Here is a 25,431-nt window from a genome sequence, read left to right as displayed (position 1 = left end):
GAGTCTTGTCACTCCCAGAGGGTGGGGCCCCGAGCCCAGTCCCGGAAGGGCCAGGTTCTAACTCACCCCAGGAGGACTCACCCCACCGGACCTGTGCCCAAGCTGAGCTCTGTGAAAGCAGGTACCGGAGCTCACTTGGGCCAGGGCAGCCCCTGACACGCACCCCGCGCCACGTCCAGCCCCTGCCTAGACAGGTGCCCCTGACCTGCAGCTGTCAGCCTCTTCTTGCTTCCCCCAACCTCCCTGCACCCCAAGATGGGGAGGGCGGCTGAGCGAAGCCCAGGGTCTCCTCTTTGCTGTCACCCTCCACCCCAGGACCCAGGCTTTGAAGGCCAACCGGTTCGTTAATTCATTCAAAACAGTCCGTGTTAATATGGCAAGATTTAGTGGAGGCCTCTGTGGAGCCACCGAATCTGGTTCCAGCTGATTAGGGTGTGAGGAACAGACAGGGACCTGCAAGGCTGAGAGCTGTGTCCCCCACTCCACCCCCAGGCCACTCAGGGTCTGACAGGGGCCGATGGGAAGGTAGGTCCTCCACTAAAAGCTGCTCCATAGTGGTGGGGGGTGCACTGTGGGCCTAAGGAGGGCCCCCCAGCACAGGGACCCAAATCAGCCCCACACCCTCAGGAGGCACCTACCTGAGCGGGGTCAGCAACCACTCTAGGCCTTGTCTCCCTCTACAAATGGGGTGCGGGTGCCTTCCTGTGTGAGGCACATGTGGGGAGGGCCTGTGTCCAGTTCCACGGGGGCTGTGTGCCCAGACATCTGGAGTTGTCAGTTGTGAAGGGAGAGTACCACCTGCCACGTTCTCCAAGGGCAAGACTGGTCCCAGGTCTTAGAGCAGGTGCTGGAGGGCCCGCTTGGGCGTCCTGCAGAACTGTCCTCTCCTGCAGGCCCTCTGCCGGCAGAGAGGTCAGGCGGTGCACCAGCAGCCTCCCGCCCGGTGACTCAGCACCCTCCCCCAGCACAAAGGGACTTTTGCCCCTGCCTGTTCCTCCAGCCTCCTACCTGGGTACTTGCAAGGTCTCCAGCAGCACCTGCCCAGATGCCAGGAGCTGGCGCCCCCAGGGGCCAGGGTCAGCCCGCTGCTGGGATGGGCACTCTGGGCCGGCCCTGGGTCCTCCTATTCACCTACGTGCTGACCACCCTGGAGCTCACCTGCCTCTTCATGCAGTTCTCCATCCTACCAGTGAGTACCTCCTCCCCAGGCAACCTGGCCACCAGTTTGCCATCACTGTCCCTCTCATCATCCATGCAAAGGCTGGGGGCAGGGGTGGGACCCCTCTCTCTGGGGGCCCTTTGCCACACTGGTGCTGAGCAAGTTAAGGGACCAAGCAACTGTGCCTCTTGACCCTCCATCAGCCTGTCCTGGACTCTGGCTGCACCAGCAGCTCTGGTGAGGGATTGTAGAAAGCCACCCTGTCTGCCATGCAGCCCTCCTCCTGGCAGCACCCCTTCCCCTCGGTGCCTTAGCTCTGTTCCTCCTGCCCCACCTGGGGCCTTTGCCCTATTCACACACACACACACCCCTGCTGCTCACTTCCTAGCTGCACTCACGCCTCTGCTCAGGCCCTCCAGACACCTGCCTAGTACCTACAACGGCTCCCCCTCATCCCTGGTCCTGGTTGGTCATCCTCATGCAGCCTGTCCACACCCCACATTCCCATCCCAAGTGTTAGATTATTTCTGTCCCCCAGCCCAGGATGGGAGGGCGGGACTTGATCCCTTGCACTCATTGCATGCTGCGTCTCCTGGTCTGAAACTGCCTGGCCATACAGGCAGTTGGTTACGTGGGCACTGCCTTCTGTTACGCCCCCTCCCCCACGAGCCAGTCATCCCCTGGCACACTCGTGTGTCACTCAAACCCCTGTGGAGCTGGCACACTCACTTTCACCCTCTCACCCTCCCTGGCCAACAGCGCCCTCACAGGGAGGTTTGGAAGTGCCAGAGCCCCAGAGGTCCTTTCCTGTCTGGTCTAGGTGGGGCTGTGGCACTTTGAAAAGTTCCCCAGGACTCACCTGAGCAGCCTGGGCCTGGGGAATCTGGGTGGGAGGGGATATCGCCTTTGTCACCATCCCTGGCCTGCCAGAGGTCCCAAGCCAGCCCGTGAGCCCAACCTGGTCCCACCCATCCCCCCAAGCCCAGCTCACTTCCAGCCAATGGCCTGGTTGGTCCAAGCCCAACTCCGCTCCTTAGCTGTCTGGTGGGCGGGTGGTCTGGGCAGACACGTGGCTCTCCTCATCACAAAATGGGTCCCAATTGTCCCTACCTCAGAGGGATGGTGTGGGGAGTGAAGAGCTGGGCAGCACAGAGCAGGGGCAGCTCTCCTGGGGAGGGGCGTGTATTTATTTGTTCAGCAATGAGCACCGAACACCTACTATGAGCAGCCCGTCCTCAGAACTCTAAGCACAGCAGAGCGGAGCACAGCATGGACTGTGCTGTGTGTGGTGGGGACAGGGACAGTGACGCCCACCAACAGTAAACACTACTAGGTAAACTGAGCTGTGGAAAGGCGAGGGGGGGCAGGGGGCTGGGGGTGCCCGAGGACGTGTGGCGGGTGGCGGGTTTGGGATCAGGAAGACGTCCCTGAACAAAGGCTAAAAGGAGACCAGGAGGAGCCTAGCCGTGCAGAGGCCCTGGAGCGGTAATGAGGCGGGAGTGGGGTGGGGGGAGTGGAGGGGAGAAGAAGCTGAGGCCAGAGGGGGCGCAAGGTCACTAGGAGGGCAGGTGCAGTGGAGGAGGCAGGACAGCGAGAGTTGGGTTCTGGGGCAAAGGCTGAGCTTTAGGAGTTGCCAGTGGATTGGACAGGTGTGTGAGAAAGAGGAGTCAGGATGTCCCTGCACATCTGGACCTGAACCCTTGGGAGGGTGGAGGCGACAGCAGTAGAGCAGAGACCAGTCTTGGGTGGAGACCAAGAGCCAGTATGGACCCACTGAGTTCGGATGCTTTGAGACTCTGAGTGGAGAGGCAGGGGCCCTTCAGGACAGAGGGACTGGGGCAGCTGTCACTCTGTGCCACCGGCATAGAGCCGTCAGGCTCATTCTGAACACGGTGTTCCCATCACCAACTGATGCTCTGCCAAGTGAGCGGAGGTGGAGGTCAGGTTGGCAGGAAAAAGCAGGACAGTCCAGGGCAGATAGGATCAAGGTAGGGGAGGAGCCACGAGGCAGCCTCGCAAGTGGGAGGAGCAAGGAAGCTGAGTGCTTGGGGGAGCAAGGAGGTCAGGGGTGACCTCCAGGAAGGGGGAGGGGAGTGCCTGATAGGAGAGGGGTGAAGGAGAGAAAGGGGAGGCAGGCAGGTCTTCATAGGGGTCTGCTGCAACGGTAACAAAGGGGAGGAGACGGCAGCAGTGTAGAGAAAGCGGAGAAAAACAGCAGGGTGCATCCTCTAACAGAAGGGCGGGCAGAGAGAGCCCTTCCAGAGCCCTGCCCTTGAGGAGGCCAGAGGCTGGGATGCAATGGGGGGAGGAGGTGGGTACAGGGGTATGGGGGCGAGAGGGTGGACTCACTAGGGGAATGTGCGATGACTGTCAAGTCCACAAAGAGACCTGTCGGACAGCTGCGCTCCCAGCGTCCCCCGCCTGGCTCAGCTGCCCAGGTTACCCAGGTTAGGGGAGGGGCAGGGAAGGAGGAAACAGGAGCCCATGGCCCTGGGCTGTAAGCTGCACTGGGGAGCAGCAGGGTGAGGGAAAGAGAAAGCAAGCAGTGGGTGTCCCAGACTTAGGGAGAGCACAGGGAGTGGGGTCAGGGGCGGTGCTTTCATTTCCTGGGCCAGCCATGATAAAGCACCAAAACCTGGGTGGCTTAGAGCAACAGAAGTTCATTGTCTCACAGTTCTGGACACCAGTAGTCCAAACACGTGTATTGCAGGCTTCCCTGTGAAGCGTATCTGGCTTGTGGCCGCATATCCCAGCCTCTGCCTCTGTGTGAGTGTCTGAGTTCCCCCTTTACAAAAGGACACCAGTCACCACAGGGGATCAGGGCGCACTCTGTGACCTCTCTGTAATTCGGTTACCTCAAAAGACTAAGTTCCAAATAACTCACTCTCTGAATACTGAAGGTGAGGACTTCAACATATCTTTGGGGTGGGGGTGGGGGACACAATCTAACCCATCATAAGTGGGATCACTGAAGGGAGGGCTCAGGCACTCAGAGGCCAGGGTGCGGGAAGCAGCAGCCTCAGGGGTGTGGGAGTCAGGCTAGGACAGGACACCTGGGTCCCCTGCCTCCTCGGGCTCCCTGGAGGGACACTGCTCACTGCATTTTGCTCCCCCATGGGCATCCCTCAGGAGCGGCTCCCAGCACAGAGCAGGCCTGTGTCCTGCTGGGAAATGGGTCACCTCCTGGAGGCCATCACAGCACTTTGAGAAAATCTCCTGTTGACCTGGAGACACTACCATCTTCACCATCAGCTTTAAGTGAATGAAAGCAAAATGGTGGGGATTGGGTGCCTCCCCTTACCCACATGCCGCCCCTCACCCTCGTGCGGTGTACCCCACAGAGGGGAAGGAGGGCCAGCAGCTGCCTCCACTGAGCACAGCCCTCCGTGAAGCCTGGACCCAGAGGCCCCTCCGAGGTGAGCATGAGGCCGAGGGCCAGTCCCAGGCACACTGTGAGGTGGCAGGGACAGATAGATGCACGCTTCCTCCCACTCCTTACCCAGGTAGAACCTCCAATTCCAGAGCCTGGGGTCCTTCCCAGCCCTTCCCATGGCCCCCCCCCTGTGTTTCAGTACCTATCCCGGCTGCTGGGCCTGGACTCGATCACCTTTGGCTACCTGCAGACCACCTTTGGTGTGCTTCAGCTGCTGGGAGGACCCGTGTTCGGCAGGTACTATGGGCCCACCCCTCAGAGGTCACAGGCTGGGTCAGGCGGGGTCCCCCAACCTCACATGGGCCCACTAGGCTGATGGCACCTCCAGGCCCAGAAGGGCTTCAGTGCCTTTCATACTGGGTGGAGCCCCTGCTCCTAGCGCGTCCCACCCATAACTTCCATTAATTCTGGTTTGTGGTCAGAAAGAGGATTTATTCGGTGAGACACTCATGGCTGTAAAGGCCCAGCTTTGCTGAGCTGGGAGCCTCACCAGAAACTTTTCTGGAAAAGTCAATTCTGGGGACTCCAGACACAGTAAAAGCAGACACGGCAGGGGCTCAGGGAGGGGTTCCAGGCGCTGCCTCGAGCAGAGGGAGAAAGGCCCACACCTGGGACACACTGTGTAAGACGCGCACATCCCCTTGGTCCCCCCAGATCCCACAAGTTATTGTCATAGGGAATGACAGCCGAGGTCACTGAAAGCTGCCCCACTGGAAGGGTGGGGGGGTCCCGGGCCTAAGGAGGGCCCAGGACCAGGCTGTCTCCCCAGCCTCCCAGCACCGGGTATCCGTGATCAGCCCTGTTGGCCTGGGCTCCCCGCTGTCCCAGGGAACGGGGACCCTGCCCCACATCTGTGAGGGTCACAGGTGCGGTGCCCCCAGGTTTGCGGACCAGCGCGGGGCGCGGGCCGCGTTCACCATATGTTCCCTGGCGGCGTCCGCACTCTACCTGCTCCTGGCGGCTTCCTGCAGCCCGGCCCTGCCCGGCGTGGCCTTGCTCTTCGCCTCGCGCCTGCCCGCGGCGCTCATGCACACGATGCCCAGTAAGACCAGGCAGGGCGCCTCCAGGGCTGCGGGAGGACTGGGGAGTGGGACTGGGGGCCTGTCCAGGGAGCCAGGGCGGAGGGCAGGGCAGGAGAGAAGTGGGGAAAAGCTGACATGGGGCGTGGCCTGGGCGGGAGGGGGCGGGGCGGCAGGTCAAAGGGGAGGAGTGGTGTGGGCGTGGCCTGCAGGACAGGTCTGGTTCTGGGGGTGATGTGTGGGCGTGGCCTGGGCCGCAGAGGGGTCTGCAAGGGGTCTGCGCCGCTCAGTCCCCGCATTCCCCCAGCCGCCCAGATGGTCATCACCGACCTGTCTACGCCCGAGGAGCGCCCCACGGCCTTGAGCCGGCTCGGCCTCTGCTTCGGCGTCGGCACCATCCTCGGCTCCCTGCTCGGTGGGACCCTGAGCACCGCTTACGGGTAAGTGGTCGGGGCAGGGACCGGCTGGAGGGCGGAACGGCGAGGGCGGTGGGAGTACTGGTCAGGATGGCCGAGTCGGTTCCGCGCCGTCGCCGCGCTCAGGGCCTTCGGCCCATCCCGGCCACCTCTCCGGGCTTCGGTTCCCTCATCTGCACGCTGAGCAGGTTGCGTCGGCGGGAGGTTGACCTGCGGGGACCTACCCGACGGGAGGGGCCGGAGGGGCCGGAGCGGCGGAGCGTCCAGCAGGAGGCGCCATGGCCCTGCGCTGCAGTCCCACGGTCGCTGGTTGGGTCAGGCCGCTCGTCCCAGGGCAGTCCCAGACTGGGGGGACCTGCCTGGCAAGCTCCGGCCAGACGGAAATTAGGAAACCTAATTTCCTAAAGGAAACCTGACGGCAGGCGGTGGGGGAGGGGGTCCCCCGCCCTTGGCGCCCTGCGATGGGGACGCACTGCCTGAAGCCAAATCTGAGCCTCTGGAGGGGCCAGGGCAGCTTGCGGGAAGTTTAATAACTAGTGTATGTGAAATAAAGCCCTGTGGTACCCCCTAAACACACACGCACACACATCAGCTTTGCATACCCAAAGATCTAACTAAGGTCTCCCCAGTCCCCAGACCCTGGCCTGCAGGACCAGTGCTCTGAGAGCCCAGCCGGCAGCTCAGCTCCCACACGTGCTCCACAGGGTGGGCCCCATCCCAAGGCTCCTGACCCAGCGGTGGGGCTTCACAGAGCTGGCTATACCAGCCGCCCTGGGCTTGCCTCCTGGGGGAAGAGCTTAACCTTGGACCCAGGACACCTGGCCCTGGAGAGGCCCACCCTGGCTGGCTAGGGAGGGAGACCTCCCTTCCGTTGCTGGGAGACCAGCCCCGCCATGCTCCCCCACCCCCATTTCTCCCTTCCCAGAAGTGCCCCAACACCCACTCAAAATCCGCTTTCTACATAAGAGTGGACCTTACACTTGACCTTCATTCTGGCCCAAGCCTTTGGTTTTGGTTTGGGTGGTGCCTGCCCAGCCCAGCTGTGGGTGGAGGCCCTTCCTTGCTCCCTAACCAGAGGCCGTATGCCAGCTCCTGAGCCGCCCACCCTGCACAGGCCTGGGTTAGCTGCCCTGGGACTCCTTTCAGGGAAGGAGCCTTCCTGGCATCTGAACCACACACACATCTACCATATGCGTGCGTGCACACACACAGGATGGCAGGGGTGCTGTTGACACCAGGCCCTCCAATCTTGGATGACCCTATGCCAGGCCCTGGGCCTCTGGGGGCTCAGTTTCCCCACACTCCCGAGTACCCCCAGACAAACCCCAACGGTGATGGAAGGCTGAGCCCTAGGGACTGGAGGACAGAGGGCATGGTGGCCTTGTCACAACACCTCCATCTCTGGGCGGTCTCCACCCCTGCTCCCGTCCCCCGCCTCAGCATTTGCATCAGAGTCTGAGCAGAACCCTCCTCCGCTGAGCGCCTCGGGCAGGAGGGTGGACCCCTCTAAGTGCCCCTGGCATCGGGTTCTGGGAGGCAGTGGGAATGGGACAGGCCCCGTCAGGTCAGATTGAACTGCATGGTGTAAGAGTAATACAGCAGGATTGGGGGCCACGAGGACAGGTGGTGACCTGACGTCAAGGAGGGGAGGGGAAGCCCTGTCCTGCAGGACTCAGGCTGGACTGGGGGAGCAAGGAGGGGACGGCAGGGCTCGCCCATGAAGCCCTGGGCAGGTATAACCCAGCTGCTGTGTTGAAAATGTGAGAGGTGGGACCGCTGCCGGGAGATCAGCGAGGTGGCCACTGCACTGGTCCAGGCCAGACAGGATGGCGTTTGGACCAGGAGTGGCCGTGGGGTTAGGGGCAGAGGGCACACTCTGGCTTGGTTTTTCTAATGGGTGGGATGCTGGTGTGAACACAAGGCCATGCCCCGACTCAGGCAGGCCCTGGGGCAGCTGTGGGCCTTGCTGAGATCTGAGCATCACGGGACACAGCGGGAGTTGGGTCTCCCTCTAGGCTGAGTCTGGTGGCCCTTGGGTGCCCAAGAGAACAGGAGGCTGGGCAAGCGAGCCTGAGCTGGGGGAGAGCAGGGTTGCGTCCTTGTGGCTGATTTCTAAGCCCTGGGAGCTGGTTTGCTTCACGGCCGGTGGGGGTGGTCAAAGAAGAGGCATAATGAGGATGGAAAGGGGGGAAATCCAAGAAGATATTTTGGAAACTGAGGGGCATGTGGGCCAAGGAGGGGAGAGCCTGCGGCCTCTAAGAGGCTGACAGTGACCACAGATTCCACCTGGTCAGGACCGGCCTCCCTTTCATGCTGGGCGGAGGCAGGGGCCTGATTCCATAAATGAGTCATGGTCAGGAAAAAGAGCTGTCTCCCCAGGAAGAGAAGAAAGAGGGTCAGGGGTGTGGAGAGGGTGTGGGAACAGGCGAGGCTGGGCAGGGAGGAGCCCTTCACTTACTGCCCCACCCACCAGGACTTTCTCAGCCTTTCAGACAGGTGGTTCACCTTCTAGCCCAGCCACTTACTGTCATGGGCCACGGGCACCTTTCCTCACCTCGCCAGGTAGTCTCACCTATGAAATGGGCCCCTCAGCCCTTGCTTGCTCCCAGGGGTGCTGTGAGGTGTGAGGGCTGGGCCCTGTTTCAGGGACACACACATACACACTCACTCACTCACCAACACACACTGGCCTCCACTCGCCAGCCCTGTGCCACGGTCCATCTCGTCATTGCCTGCCTTTTTCTCTAGCCCGCTGCTGACTCAGAAGATACCACTTACTCCCCTCTCACTCTCAGCAGCTCTCAAGAGCGCCTCCACCACTGCCCTCACCTTCCAGAACATTCCATAGCTTCCCTCTTTCATCCCAAGATCCAAGGTACTTTATATCCTTGGAACTTCCTTTGATGGGTGGGGAAACTGAGGCCCCAGAGAGGGTGGGGCTCCCCCATGGAGCTCCTGGTCTTGTCCAAGGCCCAGGGGTGGTGGGCTCCAGGACCATGATGCCCTATGGCAAAGGCCAGCACCCTGTCTGGCCTCCCTGCCCACCTCACCCCTTGTGACCCATCCCCAAAAGGCCCCAGCCATGCTCCATTCCCCGACACTAGGGAGCAGGTAGAGGGAGGAAGTGGCCTTGGCTGCCCTGGGCTGTGGCACAGACACTGGTATAACTAGTTTGGGCCCAGCCTGGAGCTCAGGGCTGGGAGGTCTGGCTCTCTTGGAGTCCCAGACCTGGGCTGTGACTCACTTAGCAGGTGTGTGTGGGGTGGGGTGGGGGGGGCTGTGACTCATGGCCCTGAGCCCAGCACCTCACAGCCTGAGGAAGCCTCTGTCACACCCTACCCCCAAAAGGGCCTTGAGGTGGGCAGACCCAGCCTGCCCAGCCCACCTGAGTCATGTCCCGGGGGGGGGCTTCCTAGAGATTTGAGGAGGGGGAGCCACCAGTCAAATGCTGCTTGTGGCAGAACCTGGTGAGACACCAGGCCTGATGGTTGGACTTAGCATCAGGGGCCTTTGGCTGCACCCCCTGAGTGGTGGGGAGCCCCCCCCTCGCCCCAGCACCTCAGCGAGGCCCTCTGTCATCCAGCTCTGAGCAGGAGGAGCTGGCCCTGGACATCAGGGCTCTTTGATGCTTAGTGTCAGCCTGGGCAGGGGCAGGGTGCACACCCATGGGCCTTCAGCTAGATGGCAGGAGGGCCCAGTTAGACCCAAGGAAGGCAGAGCTCCGGATGAGAGGGCCTTAGCTCAGAGCAAGCAGGGGTGGGGGGAGTCAGGGCTGGAGGAGACTCCCCTCACTTCTGGGATGGATGGTTGGAGCCCGGCCAGGGCCAGCCCAGAGTGGCCCCACAGCAAGTCATGAGTACAGCTGGGCCCCCAGCCCAGGACCCAAGGGCTCTGTTCCCCAGAACTGGTTGGAATTTGGGCAGACGCCCATCCGGTGGCCACTTGTTGAGGCCTGGGAGAACTTGAGCATTGGGCTGGGGGAGCGTCCAGCCACAGACCACCCTGGAGGTCAGGCAAAGCTGGTCTCAGTGTCAGCTGCCAGCACTCCTGGGCGCTAACTGGCCGGTGAGTGGCCCAGCTCTGATCCCAGCACGAGCTGGGCCCAGCGGGCCCTCAGGGATTCAGCTGGTACTTACTGTACTTCTTATCAGGAGGCGGGCAACCGGGCCTCCCTGAGGACCTTATCCCAGCCTTTGGTCTGGGTGAAGGCACGGGAACGTTCCCCTTATCCTGCTGATGGGCGGTTTCCGCCCAGTGACACGCCAGCTTCCTCTGAGAGTTAATGAGTAGGCATTCGGGGCTGCCCTGAATGGCTCTGGGACAGGAGTGACTCACCAGTCAGCCAGGCTGCCTGCCCCACCTGGTGCTCGGTGGCTCACTAGGCCGTGCGGTGCCAGCCAGGCTTCTGCCTCCCCAGCCCTGGGCGATGCATAGATCCTGCAGACAGAGCCTGGCTGTTCCAGGCACTGGGAAGTACACAGACAGGGCACAAAGGGCCGGAAGTAACGGGGCTGGGACCTTAGCTTAGATCTGAGACGTGAAGTCAGCGTTGAAGGAGGGGCTGGAGCAGACAGTGTTCTGGGGAGAGGAAGCCCACGCACAGGCCCTGGGCGTGAAGGTCCTTGGGGCTTGGAGGCCTGTGTGGTTGCAGTGGGGGCACCGGGGCTTGAGGGAGAGACGGCTGCACAGGGGTTCGGCTGGACATGGCTTAGGCGCTTTTGTGGGATCTGGAAGCCGGGGGGAGGCTGAATCAGGAGTGGCCCCACAAGAATTCCATTCCACGGTTCTAGCCACAGTGTTCTGGGGTGTGGATCAGGTGGGACAGGGTGACTTTTCTACCTCGAGCCCCAGGCTGGACATCCGGTGACACTCTAGAGCCCCTCACATCCAGACATCATGTGAAGCTGGGTCCCAGCTGACTCCAGCCTGTTTCCCAGGTTGGACAGGAGAGGGGTGCACAGCTTCAGAGACCCTGAGCCCCATCTTCGGCCAGGCCAGGAGCCCTTGGCCACATATTGTCACCTCTCAGAGCCTCAGCAGGTGTGGAGGGCAGCTCCAGCTCCATCAGTAATCGTCACCTTGGGGATGGATGGAGTCGGGCTGAGAGGACGCACTCAGAGTCCACATGGGTGGGCAGATGGCCAGACCCCTGCCCTCCTGATAATGCTATATGGGCAAACTCTGGGCCTTGAGATAAGGATGAAAGGCAGCTCTTGTGGCCACTCCTCAGTGGCCACCAGCCCCAAGGAACCACAGCTGGTGGGCTGGGCTCCAGGACGGTCAGGCAGCCCCCAGTGACTGGTACAGCCTTGGGGTGGGGGTCAGGGTGTCCTGGGAGGGTGGCATCCCTGAGTTCAGCCCTCATTTGTATCTGAGGATAGGAAGTCACCCATCAAGGTAGCCACAAACAGGGACAGAAGGACTCGGGTGCCTTTTATGGCATCCGTGAGTCTGTCTATCCAGCCTCTTGTCCATCCATTCAACCAAAAATGAAAGGGGGTGGGTAGACAAAGACACAGCAAATGGTGCCTGTCCTCATGGTCACTGCTCGATTTGTAAAAACGGCCCAGTGAGCCCCAGAGCCCCATCCCTCGTGATCCTGCAGCACAAGGTCCCCAGGGCAGGAGGGGAGAGCAGGGGGCTGACTCTGAGCAGAAAGCCGATGGGGAGGGGCGCCCGGGCTTTGGGCACAAGGCTGGAGGGCATTCCACCTGAGAAGACCCTCTGTGCAGAGGCCCAGGCACTGAAGCTGCCTTTCCCTTCCATTTCCTGTCCCCGGGAGCTGGAGAGAACTCTGAGTGGGGAGGACACCCCTACCCCCTCCCAGCACCCCCAGCGTTCCTGTGCCCCTTTGGTTCCCTGGCCGCCACGCAAGGGACAGGCAAGATCCCAGGAGAAGCAGTTTGGCTCCCTGCCACCCGCCCCTCGCTTGTCACCAGCCTCCCAAAATAGCCATCTAAGTGGCCGCCTCTGCTCCCCCACATTTCCGGGGCATCTGGCAGAGAAAGCAGGTTTTGTCCCTGTTGGCCCGAGCAGTGACATGTGGGCCTCTGAGGCCAGTGATGAAGAAAGAGCTCCTCTCTGGGGCCAGCCACCAGGGCCGCTGTGGCCCTGCTCACGTCATGGCTCAGTTCCTGCCAGCCAGAGAAGGGGGCTGCGGGGCCACTCTGGGGTCCAGTGCCCTCTTGCCCTTCGGCCCGCCAGTCAATGGAAAGGCCCCTGTGTTTGGCTCTCCCATGGTTGGAAAGGCTGTATAATCAGCCTCCTGGGCAGTGGGCGTTGGCAGGGGGTGGGGGTGGGGGCGGGGGCGAAGATGGGTCGTGGCACATGCAGGCTGGACAAGTGCCAACTCCACCTCTGACCCACTGTCTGAGCCTGGCAGGTCCGAGCCTGAGAAATAAAGGGTGGCCGAGGCTCTAGGCCCCACTGGCCACCCTGGTCCTGCGTGGAACAGAGCCCTTTTGGCCCGTGATTCCCCAGGGAGCCCTGTGTGTTTGTGTGTGCATGTGAGTGGGCCCTGCGTGTCTGTGTACACTCGTGCAGCTGTGGTGGGGAGGGGTGGGGGAAGCCCTCTCTGAACTCCGTGGAGGGCCAAGGCCACCTTGTGGCTGGCTGAGTTTGGAGGAGCAGGGGCTGTCTCCCAGGACACTGACCTCCCACTCGTGTCTGTGCCTTGAGGTCCTGGCCAGGCCAGGTTTCGGGGCTCTGGTAAGGTCTGGGACAGGCCTTTGGCTGTCCCTGGGAACAGCTCACATGTTCGTTCCACTGTCTAATGTCCACTGGTCTCGGCACAGGTTTCTACCCAGGCCCACCTGTCTTCAGGGGCTGGATACTGGCCATCTGATAGAGCGAGCCCTTGTCAGAGGACAAGGTGCCCTCTGGGGAGGAAGCCCCGGGGCCCAGAGAGAAGGTCCCTTGCAGGACGTATAGGAGTTTTCTCTGCTGCTAAGGGGAAAGGTGTTCAGCTGTGCACAGGCCTGGACATCTAAGCAGCCGGGCTCAGCAACATTTCCCTTTCCACTCCTTATCTTCCCCTGGGGAGGAGGCTGGGCCAGCCTTCAGGAGGAAATGGTGACAGGTTAAACAGCCTGCCTGGAGCTGGAGGCAAAGGTCTGCCTGTGCCTCCCAGAGGGGTCAAGAGCAGGGTCAAGGGCTGAGCTTCCATGTGGTGACTCATGGCGGGAAAGGCTCCCTTAGAAGTGAAAGCTGATGGGACAGTGGGAGAACCTGAGTCACAGCCTTGGTGGTGACATGGGCAGGCGGGAAGGTGGCCTTAGGGTGGCGTCCTAGTTTGTGGGGGGCCAACCCCGTCCCCAGGTCCAGCATACCAGCCCCTCCCGGAAGGTGTATTACTCCCCATCAGACGGTACGTGTCTCACTCCAGACCCAAGTCACCAAGGGGGAACCGTTCCCAAAGGGGAACAGTTGCTTTCTCAGGTGCCTTCCTCCACTCCAGGAGGTCCCTCCAGCCCCACCAGAGGGAGGAGGACTGAGGGCCCTGGGAGCCTCAGTTTCCTCCCCTGTAAAATGGGTGGGACCCACTGCCCTGCCCACTTCTGCCAGGGGCTGTCGGGGCAGCTCCTCCAGGTTGGTTCCACTTCCACGGAAGACATGACTTGGAGCGGAGGCACAGGCCCCCAGCAGTCCCCAGGGCTCAGTGCAGGTCCCCAGGGTCTCTGACACACTTGCCCAGGCCAGGAGAAGTGGGGGCGTGTGCTCGCACACAGCAGGCCTGTCCTTGGGGGCTTTTCCTACCCCTCTGCAGCCTGAGGGCCGACCGCCCCCCCCCCGGAGAATCCGCCCAGCCCTTCTGGGGCTCACCATCCTGGCTCCTGCCAACGCCCAGCCTCAGAGGCTGCTGGGGCCTACAGCTATGGACACTGAGGGCTGCAGCCACAGTGTGACTTTATCTTTTCCTCCATCTGTTGCATAATAAATGTGCCCTGAGGGGTCCAGCCCCTGCCCTCCAGGTCACAGGCTGTGGTTTGTGGGTGGTAGGGTTTGAGCTGTTCTCAGCTGTCAAGGCCTAAGTATGAAGGTGCAGGTGGGGGACGCTGCACGTGGCACCCACACCCTGTGTGACCATGACTGTCGCTCCCAGGATTCAGTGTCCAGCCATCATAGCTTTTCTGCTCAACCTCCTGGGGGCCATCCTCAGCTTCACCTGCATCCCCGTCAGCACCAAAAGGGCCAGCGCCCATGGCCAGGCTGACCCCCCAGGTAAGTCCCACCAGAGATGCCGCGTCCAGATACTTGGTGGTGTGAGGCACGAGGCCTCCCCTCCTGCTGCCCAACACCTGGGGCCTCCTCCATCCGGGCCCTCCCTTCATGGACAGTCTGCTGAGACCACTACATGCCAAAGCGTCCACAGAGGCTTCCTGTCTGGGAGCGTGTCCCAGTCCCTGGGCACGGGGGCACAGGGAGGAATTCAGGGGCCACTCATGCCCTCTTCCTTTTCTTGAGCCCCTCGGGGTGCCAGCACCTTTGAGCTGAGCTGAGTGTGGTCACGGAGCAGGGCCCTTGTCTGTGGAGAGCATGGAGGTGGAAGTCAGACAGGCTGCGGTCCAGGGCAGGGAGGCCTGGGGCGGGCCGGGAGGGACCATGGATGCCGCGGGGTGGATTAGCCAGGACCCCGAGGCCCCGAGCGCAGGGTGCTGAGGGCACTGGCTTCAGGAGCACAGCTCTGGGGGTGCCGAGGTGTCGGGCAGAGTGCCGCAGGGCCCCTTAGGGAGAGGTCAGGGCTCTGCGGGGAGCAGGGGTCTCCTCCAGGGCATCCCAGCCCAACCAGTGCGTGCCCAGTGACTGAGCGCATTCTGGGGTAGACCCACCTGGGAGCCATGCTGGGACAGGAGGCCCCTGAGCAGTTGCTGTGATGGAACAATCCAGAAAGAGCTGAGAGGGAGGACCTGGGTGGGGGCAGTGCCCGTAAAGGGACATGGGCCTGGCCCCCGGGCAGCCAGGCTGAGGCAGGGAGGAGCTGATGGGCCTCTCCGGGTGCGCAGGAAAACGCAAGGCCAGCGTGTTTGACCTGAAGGCCATCGCGCACCTCCTGCTGCAGCCAGGTGTTCTGCCAGTGTTCCTCGTCAAGGTCATCTCCGGCTTCCCCTCAGGTGAGTCCCAGGCTGCCCACCGGGCGTCCGGAGCCTTGTGCCGCCAAGAATTGGGGGCCATGGGATGGAGGTTTGTGGCCAGGGCGGCATCCCTTCTGTCTGGCCAGCTGACAGGAGGGAGGGCTGGGCACAGCCTCGCAGCCGTGACCCCACCCCTGCCTAGGGCTCTTCACGGTCATGTTCTCCATCATCTGCATGGAATTCTTCGGGCTGGAGCCTGCGCAGGCCGGCTACCTCCTGTCCTTCTTCGGGCTTCTGCTGATGGTGAGTGAGTGCCGGGCACACAGGGCCCGCGAGGTGGGCTGGGGAGTGGGACATGAGCGGAGTCTCCGCAGCGCTCATGCCATGCTCCTCTCTCGCCTCTCGGGCCTCGCTGGGCCCTCCGGGCTCTGTACCGTGAACTTCCACTCCCAGCCAGCCCGCCCTCGCCCTCGTGGGGTCGTGGTGCTGATTAGATGAGCCAAGATGGTGAGCGAGGCTCTCGCTCTGATATCCTGCTGTCACTGTGGGCTGCCCTAAGATGGGCCATCAGGGTCAGGAGGCACCCTAGAAGCAGTTTGGGGTGTCCTGTCTGCCATCCCCAGGGCTCTCAGCTCTAGGCCCAGAGCCAGCCCTGCCCAAGCCCAGCAGCCCCAGCTCCTCCTGGGCACCTGGACCAGGCCCAGGGTGGTGGGGACAGGTGCTGCCACCACCACTGCCTGGGACGTCTGCCTGACAGCCGAGCACCAAAGGGGTTATTTTGGGACATGCCTGAGCAGTAGGGAGGCTCTCTACCTCTCTGGAAGCGTGTGGCATTTCTGGCACCTCCCAGCCATCTGCTTCCCAGGTCTCTGGCACAGGACTGGTATAGACCCAGGGGTTAAAATAGCCTCTCTGGGAGGGGCCCACCCCAACGTGGGCCAAGAAGGCCTCAGCTCTTTGGGCGGGGCCAGGCCACGCTGGAGGGAAGAGAAACAAAAACAACAATAATAACATTTCAAATTGTGGGCCACTGAAGCCTTGTTCTAAACGACTGCCCCCAGGCCCAGGAGACCAAGCCTGGCCCCCTGCAAGTGCCCAGGCCCTCAGGTGGGGACAGACACTGGCCTGAGGGGACGGGACCAGGTTCTGATGGGGGGTGGTCTGCAGGGCCAAGAAGGACCGGATTTACTCGGAGTGCAGTGGGGCCGCAGGCTGGCCTAGGTCTTACCAGGTGGCCTGGCTCCCGCTGCTGGTACAGAAGGAGGTGGGCTCAGACCTGGGTGCTTTGGCTGGCCAAGGGTTCCACTGGGGGCGGCAGCTGGGGGGGGGGGGAGGCTCAGGCCAGGGACAGGGCGGCAGCTGCGGGGCGGGGGGTGGGGGTGGGGGGTGGATGGACAGGAGCTCTGAAGGGAGGGTGGGGAGAAAGGGAGACACCTGGCGTGTTGTTAAGTTTCACGTAATAGCCTGTAAGTCACACATGTTTCGGCTTCGTTTTAGGTAAAGGGACAGTGGAGAGACACCACCACCAGTACGTCAGGGTCTTGGTCTCTGTTTGTATGAAATGCCGAGGCCGAATGTAAACCTGTCCCCGTACTGGGGTCCCTCCCAGGGGACTGCACCAGGGGCCTTGCCACATAGGTCTTCCTTTAAAACAAACAAAAAGGAAGATAAAGCAAAGCTGAAAGTTGGATTTGTTTTTAAGTATGACGTTTATGGTTCTGATCTGAACCAGTTTCTGTATGCCAGGCAGGGGCAGGGAGTGAAGAGAGTGGTCAGTCCCATTCTGCAGGGCTGGGCTCACCCCAGGACACGTATCCCGCCTACCCCGTAGCCCAGGCGGGCACTGACCCCCAGCCCACCCCGTAGCCCAGGCGGGCACTGACCCCCAGCCCACCCCGTAGCCCAGGCGGGCACTGACCCCCAGCCCACCCCGTAGCCCAGGCGGGCACTGACTCCAGCTCAGCACTGACTCCAGCTCAGCACTGACTCCAGCCCAGGGGGTCACTGACTCCCAGACTGCCTGCCCCCAAGCCCCAGTGTGCACTGCTCCAAGCCCAGGGTGCCCCGGGCACTTCCTGCCTGCCTGGTAGAGGAGGTGAGAGGACCAGGGAGTAGCCTTTGGGCTGGGCCTGCCCACTGAGTCACATTCCTGGTGTCCCTGATGTTCCAAGGGCAGGAAGGGGAGCACAGAACAGGTAATTTATCTTTAACCAGCTCCCTGTTGGCTGGCCAGGCCCTGGGGAGGCAAGGAGGACACAGCTGGGAGTGAAGGCCTGAGCAGCAGTGGGATAACAGCAGGTGGCCTCGGGGCGTCTGGCTGCTCCCTGCCTCTGGGGACCTCACCTGATCAGGCACTTGCTGGTGGGCAAGTGACATCAGCCTTCCAGGACTCAGTGTACCCAGCTGTAACTGGGGTGGTGATCTCCTAGGGTGTGCAGAGGACGCAAAGCTGCTGGCCCAGGTCCCGGCACAGGATGGCCCCTGGAAGGCAATAGCTGATGAGCCTGACAGGGCCAGGCCTTGGTTGGGCCAGCCGGGCAGAGGACCCAAACGGGCACCGGGGCATTGGGCCTAGGTCCCGTCCAACGTCTGCCTCTCTGTGCCCCAGTCTCCCCCATCTGTGAAATGGGCAGGCCCTACCTCCCAGGTGAGAGGACTTCAGAGGGACTGAGGAAGCGTGGTTGGGGGAGGGGACACATGGGGGCCTGGTGACGCTGGAGGGGTTTCCACAGGGCCACAACGGTCCCCAGGCTTGGACTTAGGGCCACACTGAGCATTTTCAAATGAAAAGACGTTTCTGCACCATAAACCACTGCCTCCCCCACCCCTCCATCAGCAGTTAACGGGCCCTTCTTGGGTTAAAACATGTTTATCACATCTGAAATTAAAGAGACGAAATTAGTTTTGAATGTGAAAATAGGACCTATGAGTGGCTGGTTGTGCACGTGCGGGGGTGCATGTGTGTGAGGCACCCACCCCTCCTTTCCTCAGGGCCTTGGAGCCCTCATGGGTACCGTAGGACCCACCCTGCTTGCTGACCTGAACCTGACAGCTGCTAGGGGCTGGACAGCCTGTGGTGTGGGGGTTGCCCACCCGGGGGGCCGGCTGCAGTCCAGACCCCCCCTTTGTCCCCTCTCCTAGATCACCCAGGGCCTAGTCATTGGGCAGCTGAACAAGCACTTCTCGGAGGGCGCGCTGCTCCAGGCCAGCGTGCTGGTCTTCTGCATGGTGGGACTCGCCATGGTGAGAACACCCCTTCAGGCTGCCCCCCAGCAAAGACTGGGTCCCAGGCCCGCTCCCACCTCTTCACCTGTGCTGTTTGCACTTGAGACACTGGGCGCCACCCCCACCCCCACCCCCACTCCCACCCCCACCCCCACCCAGGGCTACCATTATGGAACCTGGGATGGTCCCTCTTGCCCTGGTCTCCTGGTGTCCCCCAGTCACCACGGCCCTGTCCTGCCCTGTGCCAGGCATCCATGTCCAGTGTCCTCCACTTCTGCCTCCTGATGCCAGGACTCACATTCAGCCTGTGTACCCTCAACGTGGTCACGGACAGCATTCTAACCAAGGCCGTCTCGGCCTCGGACACAGGTAAGGCTGCACCCCGGGCCTGGCGAGGGGCAGGCCTGGGGAGACCTCCGCCCTCCTCTCTGGGAAGCCTGCTGAGTGCTTTCAGAGGCAACGGCTAGCCCGATTTGGGGCTGAGTCTGCCTGGACCCAGAGCGAATTGAGTGGGTGGGTGGCTTGGGGTCTCAGTGGGCAGGGTGGAGTGGTGGGTCGAAAGAAGGCTCAGGTGACAATTCTGGCCACCACCCAGCCGGGCCCGGCCAGCCTTTCACCCGGCCCTGCAGACCAGTGCAGGGGGATGGGAGGAGGGCTTCCCAGAGGTAGTGTCTGGCTTAGCAATAAAGCACGGGCAGGATTTCACTAGAAAGGGGGAGCTCCAGCTAAGCAAAGGTGTGGAGATGCCCATCTGAAAGGATCCTACAGAGGCCAGTTAGGAAGACAGCCCAGTGAGCGGAGAACGGGAGAGAGGGCCAGAAAGGGGGTGGGCTTCCTGCCAGGCCGGAGGCTGGGCCCCATCTTCTCTTCCCTCCCAGGACGTGGCTGGCACATAGGGGAGTGCAGGTGCTGAGTGAATGAAGGCACACAGCTAGTTAAATCTAGGAAGCCTCAGGCCGCCCGGTGGGACACAGGTGCCCCCCAGTCATGGACCTCCAGCCCTCACTCTGCACCCAGCTTTTTTCCTGAAGCCTAGGAGTCTCCCATCCAGACTGGAGGTCCCTGAGCCTGACAGTGCCCGAGCTCCTGCCCCTACCCTGTCCTGGGCATGGTACAGGTTGAGTTCACAGGCTTCTGTGGGCTGGTTGAGGGTGAAGGCCTCCCCAGTAGCAGGACCAGAAAGCTTAGGGGGCCTGGTTGACCTTCAGTCCGTCCACCTGTCTGTGTGTGTGTGTGGGGGGTAGGCGGGGAGGGAGGCCTGGCGGCTGACAGGCAAGGCCTCTTCTCAGGGCTGCCTTGGGGGCCGCCAGGGCCTTTCACACCTGTGGCTCTGTGGTCCTGGGAGGCCAGGCTGGATCTGGAGGGCTTCCTGGAGGTGGTGAGTCAGTACTTTGGAGAGGCCAGGAGGAAGGGGCAGCAGGAGAACTGGCCTGGGGAGCTGAGGGCGGGGCCTGGCCTGGGCCTCACTGTGCCCAAGGCCCCGCCTCTCAGCTTGGAAGGAGCCAGGAGGTTCCCAGCGCCAGCCTGGGAACCCGCTCTGGGAACCCGAGACCACAGAGGGGGTGGTAATTGCTCCCGGGTGTGTGCAGGGCGTGTGGGCGATGGGAGAGGCAGCTCTTAAATTTCCCCCACGCGGGCCCTGAGCCTGGGCGGGGCCTCACCAGGCAGCTCCTGGCCAGGCTTTCCAACTCCGGAGACTGGGGTTCTGACGCCCCTGGGGCTGGGGACCCTCTGGGCAGATGTCCATGTTGACAGTAGCCACCACATGCTCGCCCACACAGGGCACAGCTGACAAGAGGGGCGTGGAGACAGGGTGTCGGGTAACTGGGGGCGTGGGGCGGGGGTGGACAGCTAGGTGAACCTTGGAGGTGGGGGCAGACAGGCAGGTGGGGTGCCCTTCCCATGCCCCTCCCCAGCCCTGTGGGGTTCGCTCCCACCAGTTCCTATGAGGGTGCTGGGGGCTGTAGGGGTGACACTGGGAGTGTCATGGCCTGCCTTGCACCCCAGCCCCAGCTCTCACCACTGGTTCAGGAGGACCTTTCCCCACCAGGCCCTCCTCCCCACTTTCCCTCGGCTGGGATCCCATGGCCATCTCCCTGGTGGCCTGGGAGGGCAGGGCCTGGCTTGCAACCTGTGCTGGTTCCCAGGCCTATCCTGTGCTTGGAAGCTTCCTGGGCAGGGCACTTCCGACAAGGTCTAGTGAGGCCCGCGGCTGGGTGGTCTATAAGCGGACCCACAGGGCCAGGGACAGAGCTGGGGAAACAGAGGAGGGTTGCAGAGACAGGGGTGGCATCTGCTGTGTCCAGGAAGTGGGTGGCTGGGGTGGTGACGCTGAGGACCTACCCAAGCCTGACTCACCCCCCCCACCCCCCAGGGACCATGCTGGGCCTCTGCGCCTCTGTGCAGCCGCTGACCCGCACCGTGGGGCCCACCCTCGGCGGCCTCCTGTATCGCAGCTTCGGTGTCCCTGTCTTTGGCCATGTGCAGTTTGCCGTCAACTTCCTCGTCCTCCTGGTCCTCTGGAGGCAGCCTCTGCCCCAGAAGAGGAACAGAGTCCAGTGACCTTGGCCCCTGGGCATAGACTGCCAATAAATTCCCTTGGAACCTCTTCCGGCCTGATTTCTGCAAGCTCCCACGGTGCCTACCTGCGTCTGGTTGGGCAGGAGGCCTGGGGGTGACAAATGGAGCCTCCCAGGCTGGAGGGCTTCCTGGAGGAGGAGGCTGCAGCTGGGTCCCTAGACTGGGGAGGGCAGAATCCCCCGTTTGTCCTGCTGTGAGGTGGGCCCTGCCCCCTGGAGCCTATCACCACATCCAGTGAGACGTTCTCTCTACTGACGCCCACATGGCTCTGCTCACAGCCCCAGACAGAGCGCTCTCTGCCTCCCAACCCTCCACCTCCTGCCCCAACACTGACCTGTGGCCTCCAGCTGAGCTCCCTGCCCACTAGCTCTCACTAATCCTCACGGTTGTTCCTGCTTATGAAAGGAAATGGGTTGTCTTGAAAGGAATTTGAGGCTCGGGAGTAGACCCAGGCAGCCAGGCCTGAGAACCAGGGAGCACTATCACAGACCTCCCAGAACTGCCATGGCCCAACCCTGGGTGGGGTCAGGAGCCAGCAGGGCTGAGGGCTTCCTTCCGGTGCCCGGACAGGTGGTGCGTGGGTGGGAAGGGCAGCTGGGGTGGGGGAGGTGCACTGACCTCAGTGAGGCAGTTTGTGAATGATCTCCCAGAGCAGGCGCTGATGCCAGCTCTGTCCTCCCCAAGTCACGCCCAGATTAAGTTAGCAGGGGGCCAAATCCCAGGGCACTTCCTGACCTCTGGAGAGGCTGCTTGGTAAGGAGCGTGTGGGCTGGCCCAGCAACACAGCGTTCATTCAAGCGCATCCCCTTGCCCTTCAGGCCGAAGGGGAGGGTTGCAGCTTCTCCCCTCCACCCCCCACACTGAGTCAGGGGGCTCCAACCCAGCCTCTGCCCCAGGAACCTCACTGCACCACACCTGGATGGTAGAAAAGACTTCAGGTCAAGTAATTTATTCGGAATGGACAATGATGAAAAAACAAAATATTAAGAGGGTTTAACGACAAATAACCAAAATAAATATATAGATAGTCCAATAATTTAAGGCGCCCGCGCAGCGGGGCGGTACTCGGCGACTCCGGACGGAAAGGTCCCACGGCCCCAGCCCTTTGTCCTCGCCGTCGTCAGCAGGTGGGCTCCCGCCATCCTGGGCACCCCCTGGGTCCCTCCCGGCGCTGCTCAGCGTCAGGCCCGACTCATCCAGTGTGTGGCTCCTGTGGGGAAAGTAGATGTCAGGGAGCTGTGCCGGAGCCCGGGCCAAGCGGGCAGGGGTCCGGCCTGTGGGTCCCCTGAGGCCCCAAGGCGACAGCTGCAAGCGACGGCTCCTGACGCAAAGCCGAAAAGCCGCGATTGCGCGGCATCTGGTCCCCCTCTCCAAAGTGTCCCCTCGACGGGGCAGGAACTCTCCCTGCCGTCTACAGTCCGGGACTGGCAGGGGCCGCGGACAGGCGGGTGACACTCACCGCGGCGGGCTCAGGGCGCGCAGGCCGTCTGGGGCTCGGGGGTCGCGGCGGGCGCAGCACGCTCCTGGCGGCTGCGGAAGTCCTGCAGGGCGCGGCGGTTCTGGAAGTCGATGAGCGCTAGCGTGATGGCCGCATTCCAGCAGCTCTCGCCCGCGCAGCGGAAGTCGATCTCCTTGCGGTCGGTGGTGACGATGGTGAAGTAGATGTACTTGCCCGTGCGCTCCACGCAGTCCACCTTGAGAATGGAGTGGAACCGCAGCTCCTTGGGGCGCGCGCCGGGGCCAGCCGGGAACAGGCTCAGGCGGTCCGGGGTGAGCACGCCGCGCTTCTTCTTCCACAGCTGGAACAGGCTGTCGCTGCGCTTCTCCAACTCGCCCTCGCGCAGCACCTCGCCGGTGGTCTTCATGTCCGCGGGGAGCGGGCGCGAGCTAAGCGCTCAAGCGGTGACGGCGCGGGCAATGCGCCCCAGCGCACCCGGCACTACCTTTATAACGGCCCCGCCCAGCGCCCGGACCCGGCCCGCCCCTCCGGGGCACACCCCCTCGAGACCACGCCCCTCCCTCCCCCGGACCCAGTCCCAATGCACCCACTCAGCCCTTTTCCCCCAGTCCCGCCACCCCCACTGCCCGCATCATTCCGGTACCAGGTCGACCCCTTCTCGATGTCTGTAGCTCCCCGGCACCACTCCTGTCCCCCGGCGCACCGGCTCTCCAGCCCCATGGGGTGACACGCGGTCCCCACCCCGCCCCGGACGCCGGACCGGCGGAGGAATGCTCTGAGGCCGGCCCTGCCCTCTGTGACTCACGGTCCGGGAGCCCCGGAAAGCGCCCGCACCCGCTCTAGGGCTGTGGACAGCGGGGCCCAGAACCCCACCCTCCAGGCGCCCCGACACCCAGCCCTGCCGCTCCAGTGTTCTTTGGGCAGAAGCGGGTCGCGGCCTCCTGGTTTCTCCCACGCCGTGGGGGCCCTCCCGCGGAGACCCTCCGGCAGCTCCTCCCCAGCCCGCCATATCACGCACCTTGCCACCCGCGGGCAGCGCCTGGACGGACCTGCCGTCCTCCCCCGGGGCCCAGCCCTCGCGGAGAGCTGGTATTCTGACCCCCCGTTTTGTCGTCTGTAAGATGCGGATAGTGACACTTTTTTAGATTCGGTAACACATAGAAAGTGCTAGAACAACTCCTCGAGGGGTGGAGGCAACTCCGACCTCCCTAGGGGCTTGTCCTCTTCCCTGGGCCTCAAGCGTGATGTCCGCGGGGGGCAGGGGGGGCGGGGATCGATTCCGCTGTGACTGCACGAGAGCAGGACCGGCGAGAGGCCCCGGGAAACGAGGGGTGCGGAGCTCGCGGGGGAAGGAGGGTCGGTCTGGGCCCAGCGAGGGGCTGCGGGGGCGGCTGAGTCATCACCTGCCAGCGCGCCGACTGGCGTTTTTATTTACCCTCTTCCTTTAAAGGGTTTAATAGGAGCAGGAAGTGATCGCTGGCTCCTCCTGGTTCCCAGGGGTGGGGGTGGAGCCGGCCAAGGGGATTTCTGGGGTGCATAGACACTCCAGGGCCCCCACGTTCCAACACCCACCCCAGCTGTGACTGGCAGGGGCTGCAAAGAGAGCAAGGAAGCCCTGGGGGGGTGGGGGCGGTGACCAACTCCGCCTCATAATTTGCAGGGTTGGTGCAAAATGAAAACGCAGGTCTCCTGATTCCTAGAGTATTAAAAATTTCAAGACAGTAGCAGCAAATGTAAAACCAAGTGTGGGGCTTTCTGGGTGTCACTCCTGCGCTGGCTCTGGAACCAACCCTGCCCCACCTGCCCTCGCTGTGTGGCCTTGGGCCAGACCCCTAACCCTCCAAGGGTGGTTCAGAACCGTGGCCCTCAGGGTCACTGAGAAATACGGAGCGCCACGGCTCAGACCAAGGGCCTGGGCCAGGCCTGTGCCAATGGCAAATGGCATCCAGGTGGCAGGAGCCTGTGTGTCCAGAGGACTGGTTGGGGGGTGTGGAAGGGCAGGGCAGCTGAGTAGGTAGAGATGGTGCCCAGGACTCTGGCCTGCGGGAGGGAGGACAGGACAGGCACAGGAACTCCTGGTCAGTGTCCTCCCAGGGGAGCTGGAATCTAGTCTGGGGGGCTGGGGGGGGCCCAGGGGGAGGCAGACCTCCCCTCAAGACAACATGGGGGGGGGTGAGTTCCCTGTCAGTATAGGTATCCCAGCAGGCTGCCAGCCCTTGACAGGTAGGGGGGATTCCAGTGGCAGGCTGGGTGGGACTGCTGACACCCCCACCCCGCACTTGGCCGCAGAGGGACCTGCGCTGTCCTGAATGGGTCCTGGGCTGCCGGGCGGTGACCTGGGCAAGAGGCTCCTCTGGGCACACTGGGACCAGAAGAAGTGGGCCCGGGGTGGGGCTCTGTCACTGCCCCAGGGAGCCACCATGAGCCCATCAGCCAAGGGGCCAGGGCTCTGCGGGGCCCACCAGAGCCTGCCAGCCAGTGGGACCTGAGCTCTGGGTAGCCTCCGACACACCTACTGTGTGCCTGCAGGCCTGGCTCCCAGGAGCGAGCGGAGCCCCACCTGCCTGCGGGTACATGGTGTGTGTGGGTGTGTGGGTGGGTGGGTGTGCGTGGGTGGGGTGCTGGGGCCATGGGGCCAAGAGGACAGCTTGGAGGACTCCATGGAGAGAGAGGGGCCCTGGAGACAGGTGAGCAAGGCCTGGGAGGTAGGTAGGGGTTGGGGTCCTGGCATGTGCTCTCCTCTCTGTGCACTGGCCCAGAGAACACCCTGCGGGGGGCACTGTGCTCACCTCCAGTTCACAGGTGTAGAAAGGGAGGCCCAGGAAAGAGGGGCGTGGGGGAAGGGCTGTGAGAGGCAGAGCAGAGGCGGAGCTTAAAAGTGGTAGGAGGAAGAGGATGTGAGAGGGCTTCAAGGCCAGGTGAGGCCAGGTGAGGTGCGCTTTTCCTGCCCCACCCAGCTCTCCTCTGCGCGTTGGCCAGGCCTCTCCAGAGGGTGGAGGAGTCGGTGACCAGTGACCTCTGACAGGTGGGCCTCAGCGGGAGCTGGGAGGGCAGGTCATAGGGGGTTGG

At 62.7% G+C, this 25,431-nt stretch overlaps 2 protein-coding genes across 5 annotated transcripts; one reads left to right on the top strand and one right to left on the bottom strand.

Moving 5' to 3' along the window:
- On the top strand, window positions 1–21,012 carry SLC67A1 (solute carrier family 67 member 1). Of its 4 annotated transcripts, none has more exons than XM_019755688.2 (11): window positions 30–121; window positions 894–1,189; window positions 4,732–4,829; window positions 5,474–5,634; window positions 5,919–6,051; window positions 14,129–14,247; window positions 15,030–15,137; window positions 15,301–15,401; window positions 18,240–18,341; window positions 18,572–18,692; window positions 20,698–20,931. In XM_019755688.2, exons 2-11 carry the CDS (start codon window positions 1,046–1,048, stop codon window positions 20,883–20,885), a joined length of 1,275 nt encoding a protein of 424 aa, XP_019611247.2. In that variant the 5' UTR covers window positions 30–121; window positions 894–1,045; the 3' UTR covers window positions 20,886–20,931. The 4 variants fall into 4 exon arrangements, with proteins under 4 accessions (XP_019611249.2, XP_019611247.2, XP_019611248.2 ...); XM_019755689.2 differs by lacking the exon at window positions 30–121 and adding an exon at window positions 197–525; XM_019755690.2 differs by lacking the exon at window positions 15,301–15,401 and having other exon boundaries at window positions 1–121; window positions 1,001–1,189; window positions 20,698–21,012.
- An 809-nt stretch (window positions 21,013–21,821) lies between these two features.
- PHLDA2 (pleckstrin homology like domain family A member 2) lies at window positions 21,822–22,892 on the bottom strand. Its single transcript, XM_019755611.2, has 2 exons — window positions 22,363–22,892; window positions 21,822–22,113 (listed from the first exon to the last, which is right to left on the bottom strand). The coding sequence occupies exon 1, from the start codon at window positions 22,766–22,768 to the stop codon at window positions 22,373–22,375; it is 396 nt and encodes a 131-aa protein (XP_019611170.1). The 5' UTR covers window positions 22,769–22,892; the 3' UTR covers window positions 21,822–22,113; window positions 22,363–22,372.
- Between the last annotated feature and the right edge of the window lie 2,539 nt (window positions 22,893–25,431).

Source organism: Rhinolophus sinicus, linkage group LG06 (assembly GCF_036562045.2).
Source record: "Rhinolophus sinicus isolate RSC01 linkage group LG06, ASM3656204v1, whole genome shotgun sequence".
NCBI lineage: Eukaryota > Metazoa > Chordata > Mammalia > Chiroptera > Rhinolophidae > Rhinolophus > Rhinolophus sinicus.
This window is presented reverse-complemented; position numbering and strand designations above follow the sequence as displayed.

Coding starts and splice junctions, on each gene's coding strand:
- SLC67A1 (XM_019755690.2), top strand. CDS start 1,046: ATGCCAGGAGCTGGCGCCCCCAGGGGCCAGGGTCAGCCCGCTGCTGGG. Junction 15,138..18,239: donor CATCTCCGGCTTCCCCTCAG/GTGAGTCCCAGG, acceptor CCCCTCTCCTAG/ATCACCCAGGGCCTAGTCAT. Junction 18,693..20,697: donor CGTCTCGGCCTCGGACACAG/GTAAGGCTGCAC, acceptor CCCACCCCCCAG/GGACCATGCTGGGCCTCTGC.
- PHLDA2 (XM_019755611.2), bottom strand. CDS start 22,768: ATGAAGACCACCGGCGAGGTGCTGCGCGAGGGCGAGTTGGAGAAGCGC.